Raw genomic sequence first — 19,405 nt, 5'->3', positions numbered from 1 at the left:
GCTTGTTTTTTCCTGAGTTCCCAGTTGTCTTGAACTCACTGAAGTCAGATTTCCCAGTTCCGAGTTAACAGTTGTTTTGAGCGGGGCAGAAATCATACTGGATTGACCGCATGGCCAAAGTTGAATGTTTTCATTTTAAGCTTGGAAAAGAGACCCTTAAACCCAGACTTTTGACCATAGAGCCACTCCACTGAGTAGCAGGCTAGTGATTGCTTTGCAATGCTTGCAGTTAGCCACTGATTCCTTACAAACCACTCATTGTTGAATTTGCAATTTTCAACTTGTTGTGTAATGTTTGTGTAATGTCCAATGGCCGATGAACACTGATACATTTTATCAATAATTTATCTTCATTATTTATCTCCATATGACAAGGATTAAAAAGGATTTGCCAGTAGATTATCGACTTGATTCATAATGATGACTGCTAGCTAAGATTTTGAAATCAAAGCTACTGTAGATATGTGATTTGACATCATTTTATCTGTGGCCAATGACCTCAAGCCTTCTTGGATGGGTACTTCTAATGTAACTCTATGGCAGCATCCAAGGGGCTTGAACTTTCGAGCTCTACCCTTAGATTTGGCAGTCACGTTGTGTCCCCATGAGTGACAGAAGACTGAGCCAATCACGGCGCAACTAGAGAACATTACCAGCACCTACGCTCCATATTTTCTGCTGGCTGCCCCACCACCACAGAAAGCACTGAGCTAGGCTGAAACACCTTCATTTTTGAGCTGCCTTACTCAAGAAAGAAAAACAGAGACCATGTTTGTATGCGCTTTTAATGATTATTTTTAATGATTCTTATTTTTTTATTATTATTTTCAATGATTATTTTTTTTTTTTACATTGTTTGCAAACTGATATGTGACACATATTAATGCCAAAATAACATGCAAAACAGGCAACCCCAATTTTTTTATCGAGTTATTTATTTTTATTGATGAATAAACAATGGTTGTTTCAAGTTATGTATTTATGCATTTATGGTATTTTATGTATTGCCTTGGAATCAACTCCAATTCCGGTTTACAGAAACAAAATGTAAACCTATCCCATCTTTGCTAAATATGATAACTTGAACCTGTTTGCAGTTCACATTGTTCTAAGTAATTTCATGGCTTCAACATCGAAATATATACATAGCATTTGTACTGATATAGGGGTTAGGCCTACTGTAAATTGCCTTATGCGAGCGCATGGACAAGATTCAATTCATTATTGATACGGCCTAAAGACAGAGAGCAAATAATTCTAATCAAATTCTAAACAAAAGGAAACAACAACTTGTTTTAAATAGGCTATGTCTAAATACACTTACAGGCACCGTAATTGCTTCCCGTGGGCATATAATATAATATAAAAAAAAAGAAAATGACTATGGAGGGTTTTACGCACATCCAAACTTTTCACAGTAGCTGGACAAAGATCCAATATAAAGAGCATGCTGTTGAACTAGCCTTCATTATAGTAGGCCGATAGTAAGGGTAGTATACGGAGGGCTTGTTTAAAAGAAATTACAGTTTTTTCCAACTGCTTACACACAAAATCTTTTCATGTCACACGATTTTTGAAACCTCTCACTCAAAGTGCAAAACTACACACCAAATATCCAAAACCAGAAGCTATTTCTCAGCCTTTGACTCAGTTGTCAATTGCATAAAACACTTTTTTCAAAACACTACACACAATTGTCTACCTAAAACACAAAAATCTAACAGGAAGTGACTTGCTTTCCTTTTCCAAACACAACCAGTCAAAATGCTACACTTATTCACCAGGTCACACACTCCTCACATGTGCAAACACTAATTGCTTAACTGATCACTAACCAATCACTGCTTTACTGTAGTATAGGCCTATAAATAGGTCAAAGGTCAGATTACCTGTTTTGAACAATGGATGCCAACAATGGACAGAGAGCAAGAGGAGTAGGAGGGAGAGGCAGGGGACAACAATGAGGACAAATTCAAAGACGAAGAGTTGGAGTAGGAGGAATTGGAAGAAGAGGACGAGGGCAAAGAAGAGAATGAAGGAGAGCCATCTCTGATGAGATTAGGGCAACACTTGTTGATCATGTGATCAACCACGGTTTGACCATGAGAGAGGCTGGACTGAGAGTCCAGCCCAACTTGAGTCGATTTACAGTGGCATCCATAATTCGAACCTTCAGAAATGAGAACAGGTATGCAACTATCTAATGACTATTTTAGCATTACAGTAATGTACTGTAAAATACGTATGACTGCATAGTATTGCATAAACATTTGTAACTCTAAGCCATCCATTTACTGCACTGCATTGAATGAATGAGGTTGGTTATCATGCTGTACTACCTTTTTTTGTACATTGTTTACAGTTCCTATGCTGAACACATACTGTGTTTGAATTCTGTACAGAGTGGAAAGGCAAAGGCATCATGGAGAATGAGGACGCTTGTTTACAGATGTACAAGAGACTGCAATTATAAATATGGTTTTGGCCAACAATGCAATTAGGATTCGAGAGATAAGAGGGCATATCTTGAATAATGACACCATATTTAACAATATCAATGCTGTAAGCCTGTCGACCATACAACGCATCCTCCAACAGCACCGAGTGATGATGAAACAACTTTACAAGGTGCCATTTGAGAGAAACGCCGACAGAGTCAAGAATATGCGACATGACTTTGTAGAGGTATGTATGCAACACTACTTCCAGTATTTCAGACATACCATATTTACTCATCTGTATATCCTTTTGTCTGTTACAGAGAGTATTGGAGCTGGATGCCCATGTAATTCGCCATTAATTTATTTATGTGGATGAGGTTGGCTTCAACCTCACCAAAACCAGGCGCCGCGGAAGAAATGTAATAGGATAGAGGGCAATTACCAATGTCCCTGGACAGCGTGGGGGTAATATAACTATGTGTGCTGCCATCACTCAAAACGGGGTCCTCCATCACAATGCCACACTGGGTCCATACAACACCGGCCATATGCTCACTTTTCTGGATGCAATTTACACAATGCTTGTCCCTGATCCAGATCAGGAGCCTGCTAGACTTGTGATTTTATGGGACAATGTTAGTTTTCACCGGGCTGTTCTGGTCCAAAACTGGTTTGCCACCCATCCACAATTTGTAGTTTTGTACCTACCCCCATATTCACCTTTTCTAAATCCCATAGAGGAATTCTTCTCAGCCTGGCGCTGGAAAGTGTATGATCGCCAACCCTATGCCCGCATGCCGCTTCTCCAGGCAATGGAGGACGCATGTGGGGACATAGAGGTTGCCTCTGTCCAAGGTTGGATACGCCATGCTAGGAGATACTTCCCTCGATGTTTGGCAAGAGAAAACGTATCTTGTGATGTGGACGAAGTATTGTGGACAGACCCAGCCCGGAGAAGAGATTTTTTTTGGTTGTTTTTTTTGTCATTTAGCAGTCGCTCTTATCCAGAGCGACTTACAGTAGTGAATGCATACATTTCATACATTTTTTTTTTCTGTGCTGGCCCCCCGTGGGAATCAAACCCACAACCCTGGCGTTGCAAACACCATGCTCTACGAACTGAGCTAGCACTGGTGACTCCCCCCCCCCCCCCCCCCTACCAATTCCTGGACTGCCCCCCTGAGAACCCACACACACAATTGTGTTCTTTACTGTATTCTAACGAATATACTTTTGGTTTACATATGTTTATGGTTTTGTTGTATGCTACTGTATACAACAGTAATGTTTGGCCTAATAAATATTTTCTGTTTCTACATTGCATTGGTGTTTACAGTGTACTTGTTACCCCTCTCAGCAGATTACTTTCACTGTAGAACATTGTATTGAAATGTAGATATAAGCCTATGAAAGACCAAAGAGCTTTAGATTTAGAACAGTGTTTACATGGTATATCCAAAAATGTACTATTATGAAAGCAGTGTTTGCCATTTGATGCAAATGCTTCATTCTGACGTGTTTATGGCATTTTGAATGCAGTGTTACATTTTGAAGGAGATGTGAGGCATTTTGCATTTTGTGTGTGCAGTTTTGGGAATTGTGTGTAGAGTTTTGAAAAAAGGAGAGACAGTTTTGAAAATGTGTGTAAGCAGTTGGAGAAAACCGTAATTGGCCGACATTTTTTTGTTACTGCAAGTTATTGCTAGTTTGACCACCAGAGGGCATCTTTGAGAAGCATTTGATAGTATTTCGTATTGGCATTACCAGAGAATTTAAAGCCTTTTTTGTAATAACATAGTATATGAGATTGATTTTAAGAAATTTGGCTTAATTAATTTGAATTATATTATGGTGTTTCTATTCAGAGAAAAACGAAAAAAGAAACCCTCAGGGTTTCGTTAGGACGGAATGGAAAATATGGCTCTGTACAACGTGATGGTCGGGAGTAGCCTACGGGATTGGAGGATTCTAAATGGTTTTCCTTCATTAGACAACTTTGTTCCAATATTTCTGTAAATCAGTGATATTTATTCCCATAGTAATTCGTTATGGCTCCATAACTAAATCAACATCTGCATTTTGAAAGAGTATTTAAAAAAAAAAAATTATTAACAAAATGTGTTTATTTGTTTTTAGGCTACTGTGCAGTCTACAATGCATACTGTAGTAAACATGGGAAAGTGCCTAATTCCTTACATAAGGGAGATCAGGCCATGGCTGTACTACAGAATGCAGGGCATGCGGGAGACCGGTGTTGTTTCATAGTTGTGATTCTAAATTGTTTGCCTTCATTAGACAACTTTGTTCCAATATTTCTCTAAATCAGTGATATTTATGTGTTATTTCATAGTTGTGATGTCTTCACTATTATTCTTAATGTAGAAAATAGTAAAAATATTGAAAAATCCTGGAATTTGTATTTATTTATTTTACCGTTATTTTACCGTTATTTTACCAGGTAAGTTGAGAACACATTCTCATTTACAGCAACGACCTGGGGAATAGTTTCAGGGGAGAGGAGGGGGATGAATGAGCCAATTGTAAGCTGAGTAGGTGCGTCCAAACTTTTGACTGGTACTTGCTGGAACGGAAAATATGGAGCTGTACAATGTGATGGTCAGCAGTACAGTACTGGGCTATTTAGCTAAAGAATCCCCGCAGGGCACGAGGAAGGAGTAGTCTGTCCTTGAAAAATAAGACATTTGTTTTTAACTGACTTACCTAGTTATATAAAGGTTACACTAAGAGCATAACATTTCTGCACCCTAATTTTCTAATTCTTGTCTAACCAATACCCAAATGGAGATTAAGTGAAAATAAAAATCTCATTGATTTATCAAGACCAGTCCCCATGCTTTCCTCAGAGCAGCGCGAAACAGTGCTAAAATAGTTGTTGGCTTTTGCTTCTAACTTTAACATGCTCTTTAAATAAATAAGACCTACACCATTTTTAACAGGACATTACTCAACACTAGTGAGACTCATTTCGCCTACAGTATTTCGAAAATATTTTGTTCAATGACGTGATTCTCCGCCAACAATTACATTTCTAGGATTGGAGGACTCTAAATGGATATCTAAGGGGCATTTTCCATTAGAATCTGTGAGAATATCTGAATTACAAAGCAGCCTTTACTTAAATCATGTTTCTAGTCTATTGCATAATTACAATGTGTAATCATTGATGTCCCAGGAGCAGGTGTGGTAAACACTGTTGAAGTGTATAATTGTAATACATACATACATGCAGACACAGCATTATTCACAGAATGGAGTTTGATACACCTGGTATATGACAAAAAACTTGCTAAATAGCGATTTTGTAAATTAACTTTATGACAAAAAAATACACACAATCGTTTGTCTCTACATTAACTAACATATTCCTCTCAGTTGTACATTTTTTGCTCGACTCGTTATGACGTTATAACTACTTACATTTACATTTTGTCAGCCATCTTTGCTGAAGAAAGTCACCAGGGAGCGGTGGCTCGCGTCAAATTTGTCATTGGAACCACTCGATATGATTGGTCATACAGTGAGGGAAAAAAGTATTTGATCCCCTGCTGATTTTGTACGTTTGCCCACTGACAAAGAAATGATCAGTCTATACTTTTAATGGTAGGTTTATTTGAACAGTGAGAGACAGAATAACAACAAAAATCCAGAAAAAAACGCATGTCAAAAATGTTATAAATTGATTTGCATTTTAATGAGGGAAATAAGTATTTGACCCCTCTGCAAAACATGACTTAGTACTTGGTGGCAAAACCCTTGTTGGCAATCAGAGGTCAGACGTTTCTTGTAGTTGGCCACCAGGTTTGCATACATCTCAGGAGGGATTTTGTCCCACTCCTCTTTGCAGATCTTCTCCAAGTCATTAATGTTTCGAGGCTGACGTTTGGCAACTCAAACCTTCAGCTCCCTCCACAGATTTTCTATGGGATTAAGGTCTGGAGACTGGCTAGGCCACTCCAGGATCTTAATGTGCTTCTTCTTGAGCCAGTCCTTTGTTGCCTTGGCCGTGTGTTTTGGGTCATTGTCATGCTGGAATACCCATCCACGACCCATTTTCTATGCCCTGGCTGAGGGAAGGAGGTTCTCACCCAAGATTTGATGGTACATGGCCCCGTCCATCGTCCCTTTGATGCGATAGAGTTGTCCTGTCCCCTTAGCAGAAAAACACCCCCAAAGCATAATGTTTCCACCTCCATGTTTGACGGTGGGGAGAGTGTTCTTGGGGTCATAGGCAGCATTACTCCTCCTCCAAACACGGCAAGTTGAGTTGATGCCAAAGAGCTCCATTTTGGTCTCATCTGACCACAACACTTTCACCCAGTTGTCCTCTGAATCATTCAGATGTTCATTGGCAAACTTCAGACGGGCATGTATATGTGCTTTCTTGAGCAGGGGGACCTTGCGGGCGCTGCAGGATTTCAGTCCTTCATGGCGTAGTGTGTTACCAATTGTTTTCTTGGTGACTATGGTCCCAGCTGCCTTGAGATCATTGACAAGATCCTCCCGTGTAGTTCAGGCCCAGAAGCTAGGATATGCATATAATTGATAGATTTGGATAGAAAACTCAAAAGTTTTTAAAACTGTTAAAATAATGTCTGTGAGTATAACAGAACTGATATGGCAGGCTAAACCCCAAAGACAAACCATCCAGGGGGGAAAAAATTGTGGTCATAGAATTTTCCAATTGTTTTCTATGGGATACCCTTTTTATAAGGAACCTGGTTGCAGTTCCTATGGCTTCCACTAGATGTCAGTCTTTAGAAATGGTTCAATGTTTTTCTTTTGCGAAATGAAGAAGTAGGGCTGTTCATTGTAAGTGTCACTCCAGGTGGACTCTACTGTTTGATGCCCGTGAACTGGAGCACGCTTCACGTTGTTTTTATCCAGTATTAGAAACAGTTTATTCCGTCTAAAATTGTATTGATTATTTACGTTTTAGGGTACCTGAGGTTGGATTAGGAACATTATTTGAAATGTTTGGATCGAGTTTACAGGTAACTTATTAGATACTTTGTAGGCATGTTGGGTGAGTTGAAACCGGTGTATTTCTGAATCAAACGCGCCAAATAAATGGAAATCTTTGGGACATAAAGAAGGACATTATCGAACAAAAGGACCATTAGTGATGTTTCTGGGACATTCTGGAGTGCCAACAGAAGAAGATCTTCAAAGGTAAGGCATGAATTATATCACCATTTCTGACTTTTGTGGCGCACCTGCCTCGTTGAAATATGATTTTCATGTGTTTGTATGCGGGGCGCTGTCCTCAGATAATTGCATGGTTTGCTTTCGCCGTAAAGCCTTTTTGAAATCTGACACAGCGGCTGGATTAACAAGAAGTTAAGCTTTATTTTGATGTATAACACATCTTTTCAAGAACGTTAAATATTTGAATTTGGTATTTTTGAATTTCGCGCTCTGCAATTTCACCGGATGTTGGCCAGGTGGGATGCTACCGTCCCACCTGCCCATAAGAAGTTAGTTAATTTGATTAATATTATGGTGTTTCTATTCCAAGAAAATGAAAAACGAAACCTTCAGGGTTTCCATTAGGAAAATATGTCGCTGTACAATGTGACAGTTTCCACACCCTAATTGTAGGCTAACCAATACCCAAACGGAGATTCAGTGAAAATAAAAATCTCATTGATTTATCAAGACCAGTCCCCATGCTTGTCTCAGAGCAGTGCGGTCTTTACCTCTGAATGCTGTGTCTTTTCCCCCTTCCACTTGCCTCTTCCATTACTTTTTCCAGTAAGCAACAATTTGTTAACCTTCATTAGCCTACTTTGTTTCAATATTTCTGTCATTCAGTGACCTTTATTCCCATAGTAATTCGTTATGGATCCATATTGAAAATGACATGTGCAAGAGACGGTGGTAATATTTTTCCTTTTAGAGACTATACATGGTGTCCAGGTCAGGATAACCAAAACATGTACTTATTAAAAGACTATCAGAAAGAATGTTGGTACTTGTTTATTTTGATCCAAAGCCATGAATTAGTGAGTCACTCAGCTTTATGTAGATGCCGAGGCTATATGACTGCGCCATCAACTTGATTATTTAGCAGACATCACTTGTTTTTATTCAGTCAACACATACACTATTGTTCAAAAGTTTGGGGTTACTTAGATTGAAAGAAAAGCAAATTTTTTGTCTATTAAAATAACATATAATTGTTAATGTTGTAAATGACTATTGTAGCTGTAAACGGCAGATTTTTTATGGAATATCTACATTATCAGCGGAGTCGCCTCTTCACTGTTGACAATGAGACTGGTGTGTTGCAGTTACTATTTAATGAAGCTGCCAGTTGAGGACTTGTGAGGCATCTGTTTCTCAAACTAGACACTAATGTACTTGTCCTCTTGCTCAGTTGTGCAGCGGGTCCTCCCACTCATCTTTATATTCTGGTTAGAGCTAGTTTGCGCTGTTCTGTGAAGGGAGTAGTACACAGAGTTGTACGAGATCTTCAGTTTCCTGGTAATTTCTCGCATGGAATAGCCTTCATTTCTCAGAACAAGAATAAACTGACGAGTTTCAGAAGAAAGGTCTTTGTTTCTGGCCATTTTGAGCCTGTAATCAAACCCACAAATGATGATGCTCCAGATACTCAACTAGTCTAAAGAAGGCCAGTTTTATTGCGTCTTTAAATCAGCACAACAGTTTTCAGCTGTGCTAACATAATTGCAGAATATTTTTCTAATGATCAATTAGCCTTTTAAAATTATAAACTTGGATTAGCTAACACAACGTGCCATTGGAACACAGGAGTGATGGTTGCTGATAATGGGCCTCTGTACGCCTATGTAGATATTCCATTAAAATAATCTGCCATTTCCAGCTACAATAGTCATTTACAACATTAACAATGTCTACACTGTAGTTCGGATCAATTTGATGCTATTTTAATAGACCAAAAAATAATTGATTTTCTTTCAAAAACGAGGACATTTCTAAGTGACCCAAAACTTTTGAATGGTAGTGTATATCTTAAGAATATCACAGAATTTAATTGAACATTTTCGTTTCTCTTAGAATAAAAGTGTAACAGTTTCAGTAAGTAATACTGGCGAGTAGAAACAAAAAAATGTGTATTTTTCCAGGTGTTCGTGTGCAGGACAGAAGAATAGCAATTCTTACACTATTGTTCTAAATTCAATCACCTCTTTCATTCTCATCATTCAGTTCATTGAAATTAAATTTTGAAGTTGTACACAATTATCAGTTTCAATTTGGTCTATGTCGCCCATTAATTGTCATTTAGAGACACATTAGCACCTTGGGACCCAAAAGCATAATCAGTGCTCTAACTCCCTCTTGTGGTGGTCTGGAGCAATGAAGCAGTGACGCAGGGTACTCGTAGCCTAGTGGAGTGGAGACCAATACCTATCTTGTGTTATTAAGCTAGATAAAATGATGGTTATGGATGCGTATGGATACATTTTTGTACATTTGGATGTTGCAGTAATAGGACCTAGGCCTACTGTATACCGTAAGAGCAAGAGAGAATATTATTTTGATAGCAGGCCTGATCCCAATGGAGAAAAAGAGTACTGCTCATTTTCAAGGAATCACGAGGCTCATTTGAATTTCCTGATGCAACAGGAAAATGATCTGCGACAAAAGAGTGATCTAGTTAAGATCCGACATCTGTAGCATCACTGATTGCTAACTTGATAAGGTATAGTTGCAGTAGATTAAATGGAATGTCCATAATTGTTGAGTTTTAATTTGTGTAGTCCTGCGAAATAACAAGAAAGCAAAAAGGAAGATTAGTATGTAGTCATGAGTCTGCATTGTTTCACTGCAACACACACATGTACAGTTCACACACACATGCACACACTTTGCTCAGCATGTGCTTTGTTGGTTCTTATGGGATGCAGTTAGAGGCAGACCAAGTAATTCGTATGACTGCAATCCATCAGTGCCAAACGTAGCCTAGAGTAGGGATGCTCTAATTGCTGTGTATGATAAAACATAATACGGATCTACACACGCACTCAGCACACATGTCAGCTACCCTTGAATTTCTGAAAATGCACATATTTAAATATATGCACAGCAAATTGATCAGAGTAACCTAGCGTTTCTTTTTCAGTGTAAATTTTTTTTGTGTTGATTCAGGTGTGAAATTAACACTCATTGGTGTAAAAGAACCCCAGTGTTTGTGTTAATAACCAGTTAAACCAAAACCACACACATCATGATCATATTTCCCAGCATGTTCTATTGCAGGTATATTTTTTGAATAGTTTGTTTCAATGTCTGTGTTTTTGCATGTACATTGATCAGTGGATTAATTCATTTTATGCTACTCAAATATAAACATACATTTTTCTAAACTAAGCCAATCTGGTAGTTTAACTTATTTCACCCGTTACTGAAACGGTTGTTTCAGTTTAGACAGTGGTGGATAAAGTACCCAATTGTCGTACTTGAGTAAAAGTTAAGCTACCTTAATAGAAAATGACTTAAGTAAAAGTCACCCAGTAAAATACTACTTGAGTAAATGTCTAAAAGTATTTGGTTTTAAATATACTTAAGTATGAAAAGTATAAGTAATTGCAAAAATATATTTGTGTCAAAAGAAAAAGAATAAATCGTTACAAATTGCTTATATTAAGCGAACCTGATGGCACTTTTATTTGAGGATAGCCAGGGGAACACTCCAACACAAAATTTACTAACGAAGCATTTGTGTTCAGTGAGTCCTCCAGCTCAGAGGCAGTAGGGATGACCAGGGATGTTCTCTTGATAAATGTGTTAATTTGACTATTTTCCTGTCCTGCTAAGCATTCCAAATGTAATGAGTATTTTTGGATGTCAGGAAAAATGTATGGAGTAAAAAGTACATTATTTTCTTTAGGAATGTAGTGATGTAAAATACAACTTTAACTTAAGTACTTTCCACCACTGAGTTTAGATGCTTTAGGTATTCTCATATCTTAGACTTCTCAACCCTGGCAGTCATTCTGAATGCAGGTTGTGGATGAATGAACATTCTAAATGTTGGATATTCCCACTCTGGCTGGATTCCAATAGGAATTACACATCATTTTGCAAGCCAGCATAATGTGACTTGCAGGCCTGATGTGGCCCGTAAACCATACGTTTCAGGTCAATATATTAGTGTAAAACGAGGCCCTCAAAATAACGCATTATGAAATACATGTTCTCTTAAATAATTGTATTTTAATGATAACATATTCACTTATTTCTCACTTGGTGAAGGCTAAAGGACTGAAAATAAATGGAAGCAACAACCATGTCTCTGTCACTAACAAATACAGTCATGGGTGGTAACAATTCACTCCAATGCAAGGCATACTGGGAAATATGCAAATAAGGCTTTACAACAAGCAGGGTGTTAATTTAACACTGAAAGGTGTGGACCAGTATAGACACTGGAACAGTTGACACTGAAATTTGCTGTGTATATATGTATATGTCCAAGCGTCCTGTCCAGGGGGTGTACTTCTACATCAAGCTGACTCACGCTGAAACAGGAGATCCTGCCCCTATGGGCCATTTTGGCTAGGACAAGGCTTACTTGAAGTCGGAAGTTTACATACACCTTAGCCAAATACATTTAAAAACTCAGGTTCACAATTCCTGACATTTAATCCTAGTAATAATTCCATGTCTTAGGTCAGTTAGGATCACCACTTTATTTTAAGAATGTGAAATGTCAGAATAATAGTAGAGAGAATGATTTATTTCAGCTTTGATTTCTTTCATCACATTCCCAGTGGGTCACATACGCTCAATTAGTATTTGGTAGCATTGACTTTAAATAGTTTAACTTGGGTCAAACTTTTCAGGTAGCCTTCCACAAGCTTCCCACAATAAGTTGGGTGAATTTTGGCCCATTCCTCCTGACAGAGCTGGTGTAACTGAGTCAGGTTTGTAGGCCTCCTTGCTCGCACAAGCTTTTTCAGTTCTGCCCACAAATTTTCTATAGGATTGAGGTCAGGGCTTTGTGATGGCCACTCCAATACCTTGACTTTGTTGTCCTTAAGCCATTTTGCCACAACTTTGGAAGTATGCTTGGGGTCATTGTCCATTTGGAAGACCCATTTGCAACCAAGCTTTAACTTCCTGACGGATCTCTTCAGATTTTGCTTCAATATATCCACATAATTTTCCTACCTCATGAAGCCATCTACTTTGTGAAGTGCACCAGTCCCTCCTGCAGCAAAGCACCCCAACAACATGATGCTGGGATGGTGTTCTTCGGCATGGAAGCCTCCCCCTTTCTCCTCCAAACATAACGATGGTCATTATGGCCAAACAGTTCTATTTTTGTTTCATCAGACCAGAGGACATTTCTCCAAAAAGTACGATCTTTGTCCCTATGTGCAGTTGCAACCGTACTCTGGCTTTTTTTATGGCAGTTTTGGAGCAGTGGCTTCTTCCTTGCTGAGCGGCCTTTCAGGTTATGTCGATATAGGACTCGTTTTTACTGTGGATATAGATACTTTTGTACCGGTTTCCTCCAGCATCTTCACAAGGTCCATTGCTGTTGTTCTGTGATTGATTTGCACTTTTCGCACCAAGGTACGTTCATCTCTAGGAGACAGAACTCGTCTCCTTCCTGAGCGGTATGACAGCTGCGTGGTCCCAATGTGTTTATACTTGCGTACTATTGTTTGTACAGATGAACGTGGTACCTTCAGGTGTTTGGAAATTGCTCCCAAGGAAGAACCAGACTTGTGGAGGTCTACAATTTTTTTCTGAAGTCTTGGCTGATTTCTTTTGACTTTCCCATGATGTCAAGCAAAGAGACACTGAGTTTGAAGGTAGGCCTTGAAATACATCCACAGGTACACCTCCTATTGACTCAAATTATGTCAATTAGCCTATCAGAAGCTTCTAAAGCCATGACATCATTTTCTGGAATTTTCCAAGCTGTTTAAAGGCACAGTCAATTTAGTGTATGTAAACTTCTGACCCCCTGGAATTGTGATACAGTGAATTATAGGTGAAATAATCTATCTGTAAACAATTGTTGGAAAAATTACTTGTGTCATGCACAAAGTAGATGCCCTAACCGACTTGTCAAAACTATAGTTTGTCAACAAGAAATTTGTGGAGTGGTTGAAAAACGAGTTTTAATGACTCCAACCTAAGTGTATGTAAACTTCGTCTTCAACTGTACTTCTTACTTATACGTCCAGCAGCCTTGAGGGAAAATGTAGTGGCATAAGACATAAGGACAGCAGGCACTCATGCTGCTTGGGAACTCTGCTGGACTCTGACATTGATTTAAGTGTTGTATTGAAAACAGAGTTCCGCATAGAATAGTGTTTATTATCCTACAGTCCATCTGATCCTCTGAGCGACAGAGAGACATCCACATGCACACACAAGGACAATAAGGCAAGTGGTGGTATATTCTTACACTCACCAGGATGAGCAGGCAGTGGTTGGACAGGTCTTGATGGGCAGGGATTGTGGAGAACACTGACAGGACCAGACAGCCAAACACCAAGATGAACCTGGGTGAGAGAAAAACACACAAACCCTACATTAGATAATAAATATATCACCTACAGATAATACACACAAATATGTACAGTTGAAGTCGGAAGTTTACATACACCTTAGCCAAATACATTTAAACTCAGTTTTTCACAATTCCTGACATTTAATCCTAGTAACAATTCCCTGTCTTAGGTCAGTTAGGATCACCACTTTATTTTAAGAATGTGAAATGTCAGAATAATAGTAGAGAGAATGATTTATTTCAGCTTTTATTTCTTTCATCACATTCCCAGTGGGTCAGAAGTTTACATACACTCAATTAGTATTTGGTAGCATTGCCTTTAAATTGTTTAACTTGGGTCAAACGTTTTAGGTAGCCTTCCACAAGCTTCCCACAATAAGTTGGGTGACTTTTGGCCCATTCCTCCTGACAGAGCTGGTGTAACTGAGTCATGTTTGTAGGCCTCCTTGCTCGCACACGTTTTTTCAGTTCTGCCTACAAATTTTCTATAGGATTGAGGTCAGGGCTTTGTGATGGCCACTCCAATACCTTGACTTTGTTGTCCTTAAGACATTTTGCCACAACTTTGGAAGTATGCTTGGGGTCATTGTCCATTTGGAAGACCCATTTGCGACCAAGCTTTAACTTCCTGACGGATGTCTTGAGATGTTACTTAAATATATCCACAGAATTTTCCTCCCTCATGAAGTCATCTATTTTGTGAAGTGCACCAGTCCCTCCTGCAGCAAAGCACCCCCCACAACATGATGCTGCCACCCCCATGCTTCACGGTTGGGATGGTGTTCTTCGGCTTGCAAGCCTCCCCCTTTTTCCTCCAAACATAACGATGGTCATTATGGTCAAACAGTTCTATTTTTGTTTCATCAGAGCAGAGGACATTTCTCCCAAAAGTACAATCTTTATCCTCATGTGCAGTTGTAAACCGAAGTCTGGCTTTTTTTATGGAGGTTTTGGAGCAGTGGCTTCTTCCTTGTTGAGCGGCCTTTCAGGTTATGTGAATATAGGACTCGTTTTCCTGTGGATACAGATACTTTTAACCCGTTTCCTCCAGCATCTTCACAAGGTCCTATGCTGTTGTTCTGGGATTGATTTACACTTTTCGCACCAAAGTACGTTCATCTCTAGGAGACAGAACTCATGTACTTCCTGAGCAGTATGAGAGCTGCATGGTCCCATGGTGTTTATACTTGCATACTATTGTTTGTACAGATGAACGTGGTACCTTCAGGCGTTTGGAAATTGCTCCCAAGGATGAACCAGACTTGTGGAGGTCTACAATTTATTTTCTGAGGTCTTGGCTGATTTCTTTTGATTTCCTCATGATGTCAAGCAAAGAGGCACTGAGTTTGAAGGTAGGCCTTGAAATACATCCACAGGTACACCTCCAATTGACTCAAATTATGTAAATTAGCCTATCAGAAACTTCTAAAGCCATGACATCATTTTCTGGAATTTTCCAAGCTGTTTAAAGGCACAGTCAACTTAGTGTATGTAAACTTCTGGCCCACTGGAATTGTGATACATTGAATTATAGGTATAAATAATCTGTCTATAAACAATTGTTGGAAACATTACTTGTGTCATGCACAAAGTAGATATCTTAAAAGACTTGCCAAAACTATAGTTTGTTAACAAGAAATGTGTGGAGTGGTTGAAAAACGAGTTTTAATGACTACAACCTAAGTGTATGTAAACTTCCGACTTCAACTATATTTAGTACACACATATGTACTGTATATATCAAGGTCAGGTCACGCTGTCAGAAAAAACAACCGTATTTATTACTGTAATGAGGATGAAACTGCAGACACAGAAAACTATCCCTGTGTTCACTGTTTCCTTAAACCCATGCCTTGCACTATTAGGGGATCATCAACTAGATTCATTCGCAGGGTGATTTTTTCTGGAGCGGATGGTCGGGGGGCCGGACCATAATTACAAATAATTTGTAGACTGCAAATTGAGCGCAAGAAGCCCAAACAGATATAATGTTTGACTAAAACATAATCATTTCAAACCTTGCTTACATTTGTATACGACCACGTGTCTCTCTCTATTATGGGTAGGTATACTTGGGAACAGATTTCTTAAATTAAAATAACTTTATCTGATTTACTGGTGTTTTTACAGTCTTTTATGTCCAACAATGAAACAATTAAAAGACGATTTTTTCTATGGCTCAGAAAACTTAGGTGGCCAAATAAAACCACCCACGGGCCAAATTCGGCCCACAGGCCGCTAAAGTAATTAGTTGAACAGTGGGGACAGAAACAGATACAGAGACGGAGCCACAGCTGAATCTTACAGAGTGGAAGGAAACTGCTGGCCAATTCCAGATGTAGGATCTTAATTTGATCACTCTTTTGTTGCTGAGAATTTTCCTTACACAGATGAGCTCCGTGATTTACATAAATTCACTGAAAACCCATACTAACACGCGGTTATATTAACAACAGTATTGCACTTTTCATGTAGACTACTTTAGCCCAGCTAATAACTACTGACAAAGCAGCATTATGGACTAAATGTTCAAATCCTGTTGCTGCAGGATTATTTTGCTGTGACAATATAGGTGAAATTAAGATCCTACACCTGTAGACGTTTATCCAGCTGAACTAGCAGTTGACATAGCATGAACGTGTGAGATGATTAATCTGTGTCAAAAATGTTTTTCCTCTATCTTCATCTCCTGCTCATCTCCATCTTTATTGCTGTCTTTTCACCCCTCTTTCTCTCTAAGTAAATCCACTCTGTGGCTGGTACGGGATTTTTCATTTGCAGTAAAAAGGTAATTTTTCATCTTGTCAAGAGTGAACAAGATGCATGTTGTTATTCTCTTTGTCTGATGACTTGCTCGTCTCACCCTCTGCTGTGTGTGTGTGTGTGTGTGTGTGTGTGTGTGTGTGTGTGTGTGTGTGTGTGTGTGTGTGTGTGTGTGTGTGTGTGTGTGTGTGTCTCACTCTGTATTCTTAAATCTTATCTAATCTCCACATAGCTCTGGGACTTAACGTATTAGTTGGTGTGTCTGTGTCTCTGTGCGTCTGTATGTGTGTCTGACTGTTTTTGTCTGTGCGGTATGACGGTAAAACAGACAGCAGGGATACTACTGGAGGATGATGCTAATAAGTGGCTTGGAGAGAAATGCACTATGTATTTACCTTTGTGTTGCGTCTCTCACCCCTCATCCCCTCATCCCCCTTCCCTCGCTTAGTCCTCTCTCTCCCCTCTCCTGGAGCTGAACTCCCCCCTTCCTCTTAGATGGTGATTCAGAACATCATTTATTTTCCATGGGATTAATGTGAAATATTAGAGTGAGTAAAGGGCTGTCGGCGGTCCACTCCAGGCTGAGTTATACCTGGAGGGGGAGGTGAGTTAGGGCATGGTTTGGACCTAACGGCCCAGGAACATCTGGTTTTGATAGAGTAGCAGACACTAATAGGCCTTTACTGTCAGACAGGCCATGCATGGACACCAGATCCGCTCCCAGCTGCTGCTGCTCAGAGAGAGTGTGTGTGTGGGTGTGTGCGTTTGCGCGTTTGCGTGTGTGTGTGTGTGTGTGTGTGCGTGAAAAACGTTTCAAACTTTTTATAGGCTTGATCTTATATAATAATACAGATAAATGATACATTTCACAGGATCAATCGAACATAATATGGAATCAACAATGGGTTGTCATTTGTCAGCACCATCGGGGCAGAACCCTTCTCTATTTGAAATAACAATGTGTGTCTTGACCTGGGGAGGGACTTTGTTTGTCTTGACCTGGGGAGGGACTTTGTGTGTCATGACCTGTGCAGGCGCCACTACCACAACCCACGCGTCATTACACTTCGATAACTTGACAGTATGACACCTCTGTGACTAATGACTTCATCGATGACTGGACCAATCCATCACTCAGTCCCTGGACAGAGCGATCAATAAACAACCAATCCAAGGTGGATAAATCAATGCCATGATTGGACAGTAACAGGCTTTTGGATTACGTGTATTGGATGGCTTTTGTAACTTGTTGTGTCTAACCTGCTTGTGGCTGATATGGTGTATGTAAATTGTATATCCCTGCAACTGTCAGAGACACAAAACAAAACAGAGCGACAGAGACAGACACACAGAGAGAGAGAGAGAGACAGAGAAACAGAGGCAGACAGACAGAAACAGACACAAAGAGACAGGCAGACAGACAGACAGAGCCAGAGATGGAGAGGTGAAGTGCCTCACTCTCTCCTCTGGTAATGATGAGTGCATGGAAGAGCAGAGACAAAACCATATACAGCCAAAACACCCCACAACCTAATGCCCTCTTAATGAAATGGAACAGCCAAAGTGAGAGTGTAAGCGCCCTAGGAGTGTGTTCTGTTGGAGTGCCACTCTGTTTCCCTGACATAGGGAGATGTGGCTGGGGAGAGGGCTTTTGGTCAGGGTGAAAGTGGAGAAGGCAAATAGTGCAGTTTCTAACTAACCATGCCTTGTAGGTCCATTTAATATCCTTTTTATCGTTAGTAATTATTCCGCCCCAAATAGTCTACTTTTGTCAATAATCCACAAGCAACATTATAGAATGGACTGACACACACACAAAACACATTTTACCATCCTGTTTCATCTGGGCCGTGAATCTCCCTTAAGCGGACTCATCCAACTGGGCGAAGATTTAGAGTCAAGGAGCAGAAATACAGCTGTGTGTGTGTGTGTGTGTGTGTGTGTGTGTGTGTGTGTGTGTGTGTGTGTGTGTGTGTGTGTGTGTTGGCGTGCATGCGTGCATGTGAATGAAAGAGAATGTGTGTATAATGTAAATGGTATATGTGGTTTAATATCCTGTGGTGTGTGTGTGTGTGTGTGTGTGTGTGTGTGTGTGTGTGTGTGTGACGGTTCAGCTACGTGAGAGGTCAGTGTTTTCCACACCATACTGCCTGGTATCATTATCTATTTCCTCCTTTCTTTCTATGCCAGCCATGCATTCCCCTTCAATCAGAGAGAAAGTGGGAGGGAGGGAGGGAGGGAGGGAGGGAGAATAAGGCAGGTGCTAAAAATACAAACGAAAGAGAGAAAACTAAAAGGAGACGGAGGACAAGAGAGTGTGAAATTGCAACACTAAGACCTTATTGTAATTTCAACTGTAAAACACTGTAGAATGCACAGTAAAATACCGTAAATGTGTTTTACAGCATTAATGCTGTAGATTGCCCCGCATTATGGGCAAAATTCAGAAAGATATTGTTATTAATTGTAATTCGAAGCCTCCTGTAAAAATTACTCTAACATACTGTATTTCTTTACAGTAATAGCTTATGCCTACTGTAGAATAAAATGATCCGTTTCAGGCACCAACCTCATGCTGTCAGGTGAGACACATGAAGCTCAGACTATTTTAGTAAATATCTTCTTCAAGCTGCTGTGAAGTGGAATAATATTTTCAGCAGCTGCTGGG

General features: G+C 39.6%; 1 protein-coding gene across 12 annotated transcripts in view; it reads right to left on the bottom strand.

The window, feature by feature from the left end:
* LOC106606915 (potassium voltage-gated channel subfamily KQT member 5) overlaps nucleotides 1–19,405 on the bottom strand; it is a 147,326-nt gene that overhangs the window by 26,205 nt on the left and 101,716 nt on the right. For 7 of the 12 annotated variants that reach the window (XM_014203394.3, XM_014203439.3, XM_014203384.3 and 4 more), the window contains exon 2: nucleotides 13,870–13,966. In XM_014203394.3, the coding sequence (XP_014058869.3) occupies nucleotides 13,870–13,966 (97 nt within the window). The remainder of the gene's footprint in view (nucleotides 1–13,869; nucleotides 13,967–19,405) is intronic. The other 5 variants (XM_014203407.3, XM_014203398.3, XM_014203485.3 and 2 more) reach the window with 1 other exon arrangement.

Source organism: Salmo salar, chromosome 01, assembly GCF_965601325.2.
Source record: "Salmo salar chromosome 01, fSalSal1, whole genome shotgun sequence".
Classification (NCBI taxonomy): domain Eukaryota; kingdom Metazoa; phylum Chordata; class Actinopteri; order Salmoniformes; family Salmonidae; genus Salmo; species Salmo salar.
The sequence above is the reverse complement of the archived record's forward strand: the minus strand, read 5'-3'. Positions and strand labels throughout refer to the sequence as shown.